At 42.0% G+C, this 13,296-nt stretch overlaps 1 protein-coding gene across 1 annotated transcript in view; it reads right to left on the bottom strand.

The window, feature by feature from the left end:
- Nucleotides 1–2,349: 2,349 nt before the first annotated feature.
- LOC308288949 (high choriolytic enzyme 1-like) overlaps nucleotides 2,350–13,296 on the bottom strand; it is a gene marked incomplete at its 5' end in the record, with an annotated part of 13,601 nt that continues 2,654 nt past the window's right edge. Inside the window, 5 exons of the mRNA XM_080730422.1 lie at nucleotides 2,350–2,453; nucleotides 6,126–6,250; nucleotides 8,719–8,800; nucleotides 10,160–10,338; nucleotides 13,004–13,124. Of these exons, the coding sequence (XP_080586548.1) occupies nucleotides 2,452–2,453; nucleotides 6,126–6,250; nucleotides 8,719–8,800; nucleotides 10,160–10,338; nucleotides 13,004–13,124 (509 nt within the window). The 3' untranslated portion in view covers nucleotides 2,350–2,451. The remainder of the gene's footprint in view (nucleotides 2,454–6,125; nucleotides 6,251–8,718; nucleotides 8,801–10,159; nucleotides 10,339–13,003; nucleotides 13,125–13,296) is intronic.

The following is a 13,296-nucleotide window of genomic DNA, read 5'->3' as shown; positions in this document are numbered from 1 at the left end:
CTGATTCTGCAATATCTGAGTTATACCATGGCTCTTGGCGGGCTTTAACCCTGGTGGTATTCAAGGGGGCCACGTCGTCTAGAGCATTGGTCAATTTGGTTTTAAAACCGCGCCATGCTTCTTCGACATCTGTACACTGTACATCTGTACACTGCAGCTCTGGGGAAAAGTCTACACCCGCTAGTTTGAGATTAAAAGCCTCACTGGAGTAGTTCTTCAGGCTTCTAGCAACGACAGTTATGTGGCCACTAGCCTTGGGTTTGTGTATTTTTCGGGTAGAGTAGATCATATAATGATCACTAAGACCGCATACAATAGCCCCGCTAGCGGTGACTTTGGACTTGTCAGTGGTTACGACGAGATCTATGAGGGTTTGAGAGTGCTCTGTCACCCTGGTGGGTACTGTGACAAGCTGAGTGAGGCTGTATTGATTGCATAACCCATCAAAGGACTTGAACATGGGTGCGTCTTTACGCAAAATGTCCACATTCCAGTCGCCCAAAATGTGATACTCAGTACCGTCCACCTTTGCTAAGCTCTCATCAAACAGCTCAAAGAAATCATTCTGATCAGGTGGTCTATAGACAGCGCATACTAGTATGTTTTTTGCATGTTCAAAGATTACCTCAATCCATACAGTTTCAAGAGAACTGTGGTGTAAGTCTGGACGGGGGATAAAATTGACATCATTATGTACATACATGCAAACTCCGCCTCCCCACCTGTTTCTATCATTCCTGATTACAGTGTAGTTGGCAATTTCAATGCTAGCATCTGTAAACGAGTCATCAAGTTTAGTTTCAGAGAAGGATAAAATCTTTGCCTTACCGCCATGAAACATTCCCTTAATTAGCTCCAGTTTTTTGGGATTCAAGCTATTGATGTTTAAATGGACTAGATGAAGTCCTGGTTTCGCAAAAACAACAGAGTGCATGTTCTCTGTAGTGATCGAGCCAACGTCGGAGCTGGGGGGCTCTTTGTCTTCGAAACCAAACTAAACTATAACTTTTAAACTAAGTGAAACCAAGTTAAAGGAGCTATAGTCAACCTTTTTGTCAGGCTGACACTTTGTTTACATTCTAGTCTGATAGTGTTAGACTAGGATGTAAACAAAGTGTCAGCCCGACAACGGCCAAAATGATTATTTTATCATTATTTTACACTTTTTGTGGTCATTTTTGAATAGAAACACATAATATGAAGCTTATTTTTTTTATAAAATATTTTCGAAACATAATTTTTATTTTGGCACCCACTTGGGGGGGGGGTTAAAGTCAGTGAGAATGTTCAGTCCTTGCCACAAGTCTCTGCTGTTGTTTGATTCAGTGAAGTTCGACTCCACCTCTTTGGCATAATGCCTTTTAGCAGATTTTTATTTTAGCATCCGTTTTTCAAGAAAAGGTTGACGATAGCTCCTTTAAACTAAGTTAAACTAAGTGAACCTCCAGACAGCGTCATGTCAGGTGACTTCAACTCCGTGTTGCTGCACATCTCCAACAGTTTGGACCACAAACAGCTGCACAGCATGAAGTTCCTCTGTCGGTATGAAGCTGTCGGTTAGACATTATCTATTATGGCATTTGTACCTGACGGTTAACCGCCGATCAAATAATCGAGATTAACGATTTAATGGTGTTTTTGTGTTGTTGTTGACAGTTACATTTCTGTTTGGTTTGGCTTGCAGTGGTGTAAAAAGTACTAAATGTTTTACTAGAAAGACTCTGTTACATGTATAAGTCCAGAATCCAAAATGTACTCGAGTAAAAGTATAACAGTATCAAAATGTACTTAAAGTACCAAAACTAAAAGTACAACATGTTTGAAAATAGAAGATCTACAAGCTCACAACGCGTTGCAATTTGTGAGCTTTGTAGATCTGCTCTTTCTATATTAGGGCTGGGATGTGATTAAAAAGATTTATCAAATTAATTACAGGCTTTGTAATGAATTAATCACAATTAATCGCATTTTAATCGCATATTAATATTTGACCCGAGAGTGAGTTTTTTAATTCAAACTTTCGCATCCACTGGGCCAAGTAAAGCGCTCTGATCGGCTACTTCTCCCTTTGCGTTTGTTGTCTCTTCTTGGTTGGTGCATCGCTATGATCAGTATGCCCGAAACTGAAGGTTCTGTGGTGCAAAAACTAAGTGCGATTAAAACGTGTTAATTTTCTGTAATTAACTAAACGCAATTAATCAGTTAAAGTCCCAGCCCTAGTTATTATTCATACTTTCCAGGCAGGGGAATTTTTTCACATAAAAAAACAACAACAATATTCTTTCAAAAATAACTTGAAGCTTTTTTATGCATTTCAAGTTGATCAGCTTTTATTGTTCAATCAAAACTCCGGTGATGTTTGGATGAATGAACTTCTGGGTCCAGCAGACCTCCTTCATCTCCATCAGCGCCCTCTCCTGGTGGAAGCTTGAAGGTCACAAGTTCTCCTGTTTCTGAAACGCGTGGAAAACAAAGCATGGATTCAGGTTATCAGGTATTTACAGTGCATATTCAGTCAGCATGTCTTTGATGTCTCTGTGATCCTACAGTTTACTGAGACACTAATATAAGGCTGAGTTATGTGTGTTTTCTTCAGAACACACACTTGACAAAAGACCATGGATTAGGGTGGCCATTCGTCCGGATTTGCGCCGGACAGTCCGGTTTTTGACCGTGCTGTCCTCCGCCCAGCACAGCCTCTGGCCGGACACCTAATTGTCCGGCTTTTAGAGGGAGGCTACAGTGCACGTTTGCTTAATGGTTACATTTACATATGTCCGCAAATCTCCCGTTTAGCAGATATACAAGCTCACCGTCACAGGCAGCGCGACACCGCACCGCAGCTTATCGCGTGCTATGTGTGTGTATTTCGTTTACACACAGCAAGCACACGTTGGACTACTCACACTGAACGCTCCAGTCGCTCCTCCCACGCGTGTGGATAAAACCGACGGTGAGTAGACTTGTTTAGAAAGCCTGGTGAGGCGAGGTTAAGTAGTTGTAGAAGATGAACTGCAGCTCAGATTTGCCCAAAAGACGCAACGTCATTTAGCCAACATGGAGCAAGGTAAATTAGTAGGGGTGTAACGATGTAGTAACTGTATCGAAATATCGTTTTTAACTTAAAAAATCGAAGTATATCGAAACTAAAACAGCTAAAATCGAATCGTATCGTTTTATTTTGTATCGTATCGAATCGGCAGTGCAAAGAATCGATTGTATCGATACTACCTACTTGGTCATTGTATTTAGCATTTTTATTAAAGGGAGGGGTTTAATTACTTTTCCTTTCCATACAGCTACACTGGTCTATCGATAAATATGTGTAATCTCTGGGTTCATGTCAAGGTGCAGGATTGTCAATATACAATGTCCATGTATTTGGCAGATAATCACTGTGTTTAATATATAATACATGTTTCCCTTAAAAACCTGCATTATCCACTCCTTTCACAGATTTAATTTCTTTGCTAAATAGTTACTATATCGATTTGAAATAATTTAATCGAATCGTATCGTATCACCATGAATGAACCAATATCTTCCATGTATCGTATCGTCAACCATGTATCGTGATATGTATCGAATCGCTATTAAAATGTATCGTTACACCCCTATAAATTAGTTAAACAAGAATTGAAATATTTTTATGTTAAATTGTGTTGCTTGTTGTTTTCTTAAGCATAACAAAGAATATGCACCTGCAGCACTGTGTGTAATGGCTTGATGTCAGCAAAGGAAAGGTAGATGTGGAAAGGTAGATGTGTAAACATGTTTTGACCGACAGGCAATAACTTAGTGTTCTGCAGCTATAGGTTTTCCTCTCATTTCTAGTAACAAAATAAGTGCAGCTGAGCTATCTAGTACCCATATGTCCACTCCACAGGTCTCCCCTTCTCTTCCCCTCTCACTGTTTTATTATTTCTGATGCCAGTCATGTGGAATAGATTTCAAATGGGACACTTTAACTCAAGAATAAAAGTATAGGCCCAAAAATAATTCACGAAGGAGGTTGGCTACCCAGTCTTAGTTTAAACAACTTTAAACCTATTTTACACAATATTAGTAAATATATCCGATCTACAAGCTATGAATTTGATTTATTTTTTTATTTATTTTTATCAAAAAGTGTACAAATTTGGAATAATATGTGGGTCCCTGGCTGGCACTAATTATTTTGAGAAGGGGGTCCGCGACTACATATCATTTTGGGGGTCCCATACAGCGCGCCCTGGAAAAGTGTCCTCCTTTCTGAGGTCCTGCTGGTGGCCACCCTACCATGGATATTAACAGTGTTGGGGACGTTGAAGTTACATGTAACTGAGTTATGTAACTATGTTACATTTTGCTTGCTGGTAACTGAGTTACATTCATATTTCTGTAACTCGTCAAGTAACTGAGATACTTTTTGGGTACATTTTGGCTCAAGTTACAAGAAGCGAAATTATAATTTCACGATCAAATGTCCTCAACAGATCATAATTTTCTTATTTGTTTAACTTTATATTAGGAACACAGATGTTTACTAAAGAAAATGTAAATATTTTTGAAATAAAACATAAAACTCAGTTGAGAGGCATATTTCTGCTGGCATGTGACTTTTTTTGTAGGATATTATATTTTGTTTCATGTACACCAAATGTACATTCTCAATTTAACGCTGAAAAAAAAGTAACTCAAGTTACTCAAGTTACTTTTTCTATGTAACTTGAAACTTTATAAGTTACATTTCTCCAGGGGTATAACTTTAACTTGATCAAGTTACTGCCATGGTGAGTTACTTGTAACTGTACAAGTAACAATTTCAAAGTAACTTCCCCAACACTGATGATAGTCTATATATCAGTGCTATACTCACAGCACTTGTAGAGTCTGTTGAGTCTGTATGATAGTCTATATATCTGCTATACTCACAGCACTTGTAGAGTCTGTTGAGTCTGTATGATAGTCTATATATCTGCTATACTCACAGCACTTGTAGAGTCTGTTGAGTCTGTTAGTCCCCCCAGGAATCCGCGATTCCGCGATCACAGAATTTTTCGCGGAACTCGCGACCACGGTGGACCACCCGCGGATTTCACGGCCATTCGCGGACTTTTCTGATGGCCGCGGAATAACAGTTGCGAGTGGCAGCAGAGCGGCGGGAGTAGTTATTACTACTATTATAAAACGATGTGTACAAGGTTTGATCAGTGGCCACCTCATACAGAGCCTGGGGGAATAGCTTAGCTTCCCTCCTGCTAGCACTGACGCTGTATTGGTCCGGTCCCACATTCGTTCCTGACAGAAACTGTGTCCTGAACTATAGTTCCTCTCTATGCCTCTATGGTCCTGGCAATAACAATGCTAATGCAGAAGAGAATAAATAAATATTACACCCATACTAGGTAGTAGGTAGGCTATCCTCTAAAATGTGGTTACTATGGGCAGGGTTTGCATGACAATATAGTCTTTGCAACAGAAAGTAATTATTAAAAACAATAGCAATTAAAAAATAATAGATTTAATATTAGATTTTTATTCTCAAAAATGATTATTTGATTATTCTAACCACTAAATACAATTAATTGTAGCTATTTCATGAGACGTTTTACTTTATTGTTAGAACTATATAATTTTCTGCTTGATAACTGGTCATTTCAGGTTGTTTTTTAATGTCCACGGAATCAAGAAATGTTCTCCGCAGAATTTCGCAGAATCAGGATTGTTCTCCGCGGAATCAAGACTTTTTCTCCGCGGATTCCTGGGGGGACTAGTCTGTATAATAGTCTATCTGCTATACTCACAGCACTTGTAGAGTCTGTTGAGTCTGTATGATAGTCTATATATCAGAGCTATACTCACAGCACTTGTAGAGTCTGTTGTCTGTATGATAGTCTATATATCAGTGCTATACTCACAGCACTTGTAGAGTCTGTTGTCTGTATGATAGTCTATAATCAGTGGTACTCACAGCACTTGTAGAGTCTGTTGAGCCTGTATGATAGTCTATATATCAGTGCTATACTCACAGCACTTGTAGAGTCTGTTGAGTCTGTATGATAGTCTATATATCAGTGCTATACTCACAGCACTTGTAGAGTCTGTTGAGTCTGTATGATAGTCTATATATCTGCTATACTCACAGCACTTGTAGAGTCTGTTGAGGCGGTCGATGTCAGCCCTGCTCATCTGACTGGCCTGTCCCAGCACAGCGTTGCTGTTGGGGATGGGGACCATGGTGGGACGGTTGTTCTTAGAGAAGGCATATCTGCATGGGGAGAACACATTGTTCTTAGAGAAGGCATATCTGCATGGGGAGAACACATTGTTCTTAGAGAAGGCATATCTGCATGGGGAGAACACATTGTTCTTAGAGAAGGCATATCTGCATGGGGAGAACACAACGGCATGTAAAAGAGAAATGTGGAGTCCAATCCAGGGTAACGAGTCGTAGATGTCCAGTTTATTTAGAGACAATAGCAACAAGTCCATAATACAGACTCTAAAACGGCTAGTTCCATTCCTTGATTCTGATTGGCTGGTTGCTGTGGTATGTGAGACTATAACCCACACCTTGAATCAGTTTATATCAAACCCAGGTGCGTTATTTCTTTCCACAGTGTTCCACAGTGCACCAATTATCTGCACCTGTGTCGTTTCTGCAGCCTGGCCGGGAAATACTTTCTTGCAGAGCAGACCTTATTGTGTATTATTAGTGAAATAGAACAGTTTTAATTGGTACATGTCTATGATTTTCATTTAGAAAAGCAATAAGCCACGCGAGGCTTGTGGTTACCGGCCGGGTAGTATACACCGGCTGAGAGGGTCGGAAACACTCGGCTGGCGCCTCGTGTTTCCCAACGCCTCTCAGCCGGTGTATACAACCCCGGTAACCACCCGCCTCTTTTGGCTTATTGCTTTAATATGACAATCACAAGGCTTCAGCCCTGTCTGCCCTCACGGCCCCATGGCCTCAGTCCAATCCGCTCTCCCTACAGAAGTTCCTGGGTCAGTTTTTTGGAGCTAGCACAGCTCCCTTTGTGTGGCTTTGTGTGTCCAAATTGTGTTGGTCAGCACGGCAGCATCTGCGCATGCGCGGACTTTTACCACACACACACACACACACACACACACACACACACACACACACACACACACACACACACACACACACACACACACACCGTGATAGCCGCTAGAGTGGAGGCTCACGAAGCATGCAGCCACCGTAGCGAGCCACGGGCAATCAAGAATTGACACATGTCAATATATAAATTGGTGGAAAAAAAGTCAGGGACTATTCTATTCTCTTCCCCCTGCCACGGGAGGTTAATGTTGTCAATCTGTGGGTCAAGACCCGCAGAGAGGTCCCCAAAATATGTATATTCAATATTCAATTATATATATATATATATATATATATATATATATATATATATATATATATATATATATATTTACCTGGAACTGCTCAAATTCACCGCTCCACTTCGAACCGAGGTTTGATTTTTTTGAATACAAGTCATTCTGTCAGCTATATACTCTGAAGGCCAGGCCTAGTTTTGACACCCCTTGAAAGACAGCCTGTTGCAGCTGCATGCATGGATTCCTAACTAAACAAGGCACAGGTGACAATAAATGACGAGAACCAATACATAGGAAGTCACATCCCTATGTATTATCAAGATTATGTAAACAGCTGCAGCAGATCCACTCATGCATCGTGCCCTGGGAAACAGTGACACCTAATAGTCACACAGTATGACTGACAAGACAGTCATAGATCAAATAACGTTTTTGTTTATTAAATGTTTTACTACACACTTCATAAATTCCTTGACAGGCACCATGCATGAACATGATAGCTTTTTTGGTAGTGCTTTCTGCAAATATTTTGAGATAATTGATGATATTTTAAATTTGTTTCGACATTTAAAAATATATTTAGTATCATTTTAAACTTAGTACAAAGTTATTTTCAGTCAGTTCTAACCAAAATGGCTATTAGGCTATCTCAACGTTTTCCTCGGAACATAATCGCTAAAATATCGTCACTGTCGGGCAGAAACCTGGTATCTCCAAGTTTCAAATGTACGTATTTTGCCCTGCTTCATCATACAAGACCGTCGCACAAAACTAGTGAAAACTAGTGAAAAAAAAATCACACATCGCCTCGCGATGCGACGACATGCTATAAATATAAGGTGCTGGGAGTGAAAATTAGGAATATAATAATGTAGGGGTGCCTCGGATGAAAAAAATATATTTATAGGGGTGCCCCGAGCCAAAAAAGTTTGGGAACCCCTGAGTATAAGGTCCTTAGTAAGTATATATACAGTAAGTTTTTCATGTTTAGAAACAGATCTCTCGTACTGCATGACAGAGTTGTAGTCCTATTAGCCTGTGCTAATGCATTCTGGGAGGTGTAGTTCTACTAACCTCTCGTACTGCATGACAGAGTTGTAGTCCTATTAGCCTGTGCTAATGCATTCTGGGAGGTTTAGTTCTAACCTCTCGTACTACATGACAGAGTTGTAGTCCTATTAGCCTGTGCTAATGCATTCTGGGAGGTTTAGTTCTACTAACCTCTCGTACTGCATGACAGAGTTGTAGTCCTATTAGCCTGTGCTAATGCATTCTGGGAGGTGTAGTGCTACTAACCTCTCGTACTACATGACAGAGTTGTAGTCCTATTAGCCTGTGCTAATGCATTATGGGAGGTGTAGTTCTACTAACCTCTCGTACTGCATGACAGAGTTGTAGTCGTATCCAGTGCCCTGGTTCAGGGTGTCGATCTTGTTGAAGTTGTATTTCATGTCTGGAAATAAACATAAATACAGATATAGAATTATACATAATTAACCACATACATAACCTGAGATTAAATAAATACGTAGATATAGAATTATACATAATTATTATATACATGTTATTGCGACCGTCAGGGAGCAGTTTACTACCAAAACCTCCACCGGCCGTCCGTCCGTCCGTCCGTCGGTCACACGTCACACTTTTCCCCAACTCATAGATACGATGACATCACAGAGTCCACAGCTGATGATGTGGCGACATCACAGAGTCCACAGCTGATGATGTGGCGTGATGTCATGTACAATACACAAACAAGCCCTATATAAAGGGGCAATTCTCACCAGGGAAGAGAGCATTCCTCGACTCAGACCTTATCGCCAGGATCAACTAAGCTTATAGCTTATCATCACATCCAACCATCTTAAGATACTCAGCTAGTGGGGAATGCTCTCTTCCCTGGTGAGAATTGCCCCTTTATATAGGGCTTGTTTGTGTATTGTATGACATCACGCCACATCATCAGCTGTGGACTCTGTGATGTCATCGTATCTCCATATATGGCTATCTCCGTATATGGAGATATAAGTCGTCCATGCCCAAGTATGGGCTGGTGAGGTCAGACTTTGTGTGATGCGTAGGTTATCTCCATATATGGAGATTCAACATTCCAGGTGTAACTATGGCTGCCCGTATGACGTGAGAGGTGGAGGTTGTGGATTGGCAGGCAAGGAGTGTGTGTGCAAAGTTTGGCATGTGTATTGTATGACATCACGCCACATCATCAGCTGTGGACTCTGTGATGTCATCGTATCTCCATATATGGCCATCTCCGTATATGGAGATATAAGTCGTCCATGCCCAAGTATGGGCTGGTGAGGTCAGACTTTGTGTGATGCGTAGGTTATCTCCATATATGGAGATTCAACATTCCAGGTGTAACTATGGCTGCCCGTATGACGTGAGAGGTGGAGGTTGTGGAGGTTGACTCCCGATTAGGGAGTCTTACTGGTATGTTATGTAGTGTTGTTATATTGTTATATTGAAAAGGTGTAGAGTGGTAGTGTTCCTACCATCGATGATGTTCTCCCAGTACACCCTGATGTGGTTGTCTCTGTCGTTGCGGGTCTGTTCATAGTGTAGTAGTGTAGAGTGTAGTAGTGTTGTAGTGGTGTAGTGTAGTGTAGTATAGTGTAGGTACCATCGATGATGTTCTCCCAGTACACTCTGATGTGGTTGTCTCTGTCGTTGCTGTCTGTTCATAGTGTAGTGTAGTGTTGTTATATTGTAAAGGTGTAGTGTAGTGTGGTAGTGTAGTGTAGTGTAGTGTAGTGTAGTGTAGTGTAGTGTAGTGTGGTAGTGTTCCTACCATCGATGATGTTCTCCCAGTACACCCTGATGTGGTTGTCTCTGTCGTTGCGTGTCTGCTCGTGGTTGAAGCCCAGAGCGTGCAGCAGCTCGTGCTGAACGGTGCTGTGGTACAGGCAGCCCTGACGAGCCAGAGACACCGTCTGACCGCCGCCCTGACGACCCACGTAGGAGTAGCACCTACACACACACACACACACAGGTTACCATGACGACCCACCTAGGAGTAGCACCTACACACACACACACACACATGTTACCATGACGACCCACCTAGGAGTAGCACCTACACACACACACACACACATGTTACCATGACGACCCACCTAGGAGTAGCACCTACACACACACACACACACAGGTTACCATGACGACCCACCTAGGAGTAGCACCTACACACACACACACACACATGTTACCATGACGACCCACCTAGGAGTAGCACCTACACACACACACACACACAGGTTACCATGACGACCCACGTAGCTGTAGCACCTACGCACACACACACACACACATGTTACCATGACGACCCACGTAGCTGTAGCACCTACACACACACACACACAGGTTACCATGACGACCCACGTAGGAGTAGCACCTACACACACACACACACACACAGGTTACCATGACGACCCACCTAGGAGTAGCACCTACACACACACACACACACACACATGTTACCATGACGACCCACGTAGCTGTAGCACCTACAGACGCACAGACACGTTACCATAGCTACTCACGTAGGAGTAGCACCTACTAGGGATGTCAAAAATGGACCTTTATCAAAATTGATTATTCTATAGCAATAATTGATTATTAATAATTTTTTTAATATATAAAAAAAAAAGTTTTTCTTTCTTCTGTTTTTCGTTTTTTTTTGTACTGGAATGCAATGCACATTTACATATGTACAACATGGCTCTTCAGGTAATTGGTAGTCCATAACTACTACTCTTCATCTTTCTTTTTAGTGTGTCAGTGTACTGTTCACCTAATCTCTCAAGAACAGATTCTGTGATGCTTACAATACAGATGGCGCTGTTTTCCCCTTTTCTTTGATAATGGCTACTAAACAATCAAGCCTGAATCAATCACACATGTGTCTGAGACAGGGGGGGAGGGGTGTGTGTAGCAGGCAGCTGCCATTCTGCTGTGCTCCTTCACCCAGTTTACAGTTGGTGCTGGTGTGAATAGTAAATCAATGGCCATTTAGTATTATCATTAATACTATTATTAGCCTATATTTTGGATGAAACTACCTAACTAAGCCATGAAATAGTATAAAAAAACATGAAATATTAAAATCGATTATTGATTAATCGCTCGATTAATCGAAAATCATATAATCGTTGATATCCCTAGCACCTACAGACAGACAGACACGTTACCATAGCTACTCACGTAGGAGTAACACCTACAGACAGACAGACACGTTACCATAGCTACTCACGTAGGAGTAACACCTACAGACAGACAGACACGTTACCATAGCTACTCACGTAGGAGTAACACCTACAGACAGACAGACACGTTACCATAGCTACTCACGTAGGAGTAACACCTACAGAAAGATCTGAGTGACCCTGAAAGCAACAGGTTTCCTAAACATTAGAGGAGCGTTAGAGACCCAAAGGGTTCCCGGTTCCCTTCCACCGGAACCATTTTGCGAGAGGGCACGCTTCCCTGTGCAATCCCAGTTTATAGGCATTTAAAGCTCCTGCAGCTATCGTGGATGCCAGTCACACGCCATCTTGAAAATGAAGCCTTTCTGAAAGGAATATTCCCCGTGCAGGTAGACCAATCAGAGGCAGGTGGGGACGGGTCTTTCCGCAACACAGGGTGCTTTCGGACATATCCACAACTTTCCAACGTCCCATCATGCATTGCGCAGAATGTGCAGGCAGTTTCCGGCGTTGCAGCCGAGTGTGATCTACAAGCTCACAACGGTTACATCTGCGACGCCACGTGAGCTTGTATGTCTGCTGTTAACCGGAAGTGTCCCGCAGATAATGCTACAGTAAATTCTCGCGGAAACAGGTGCATAGGAAGTGATATTTAGTCAACTTTTCAGGTGGCTAAAATGTGACTCGAAATTAAATTGGATTCAAAATACCGTGACTACAACTAGATCAAAATCTCCTGTCAGAATCAACAGTGCCCCCCATGGGTGAATACAAGTTCTGGTTGTATAATTGCGACCGTCAGGGAGCAGTTTACTATGAAAACCTCCACCGGCCGTCCGTCCGTCGGTCGGTCGGTCGGTCGGTCGGTCGGTCGGTCACACGTCACACGTCACACCTTTGCCCTGCTCATATCTCCGCATCAGTATATAGGGCTTGTTTGTTTATTGTATGACATCACGCCACATCATCAGCTGTGGACTCTGTGATGTCATCGTATCGCATCAGTATATAGGGCTTGTTTGTTTATTGTATGACATCACGCCACATCATCAGCTGTGGACTCTGTGATGTCATCGTATCTCCATATATGGCCATCTCCGTATATGGAGATATAAGTCGTCCATGCCCAAGTATGGGCTGGTGAGGTCAGACTTTGTGTGATGCGTAGGTTATCTCCATATATGGAGATTCAACATTCCAGGTGTAACTATGGCTACCCGTATGACGTGAGAGGTGGAGGTTGTGATATGTGTGGAGATAAGCGACCAACGGTCGCTTATCTCCCGATTAGGGAGTCTTACTGGTAATAATAATATTAATAATTACCCGCTCTTGGACTCGATGCTGATCCATTCCCTGTCTCCGTTATGGTAGGGTCTGAAGCGTTCTGGTTGTATAATAATAATAATATTAATAATATTAATAATTACCCGCTCTTGGACTCGATGCTGATCCATTCATTGTCTCCGTTACGGTAGGGTCTGAAGCGGATGCAGGACACGGAGGAGAAGGACTCCAGACCGCGCTCGATGATGGCCTTCTCCCTGGAGGCTGCAAACAACAGAAAACCATGTAAACCAATGCTTCTCTAGCTTTCCTTCTCCCTGGAGGCTGCAAACAACAGAAAACCATGTAAACCAATGCTTCTCTAGCTTTCCTTCTCCCTGGAGGCTGTAAACCACAACAACATGGTGTAAACCAAAGCTTCTCTACCTTTCCTTCT

The sequence above is a fragment of the Nannobrachium achirus genome, assembly GCF_963921795.1.
Source record: "Nannobrachium achirus genome assembly, chromosome: 7".
Lineage (NCBI taxonomy): Eukaryota > Metazoa > Chordata > Actinopteri > Myctophiformes > Myctophidae > Nannobrachium > Nannobrachium achirus.
This window is presented reverse-complemented; position numbering and strand designations above follow the sequence as displayed.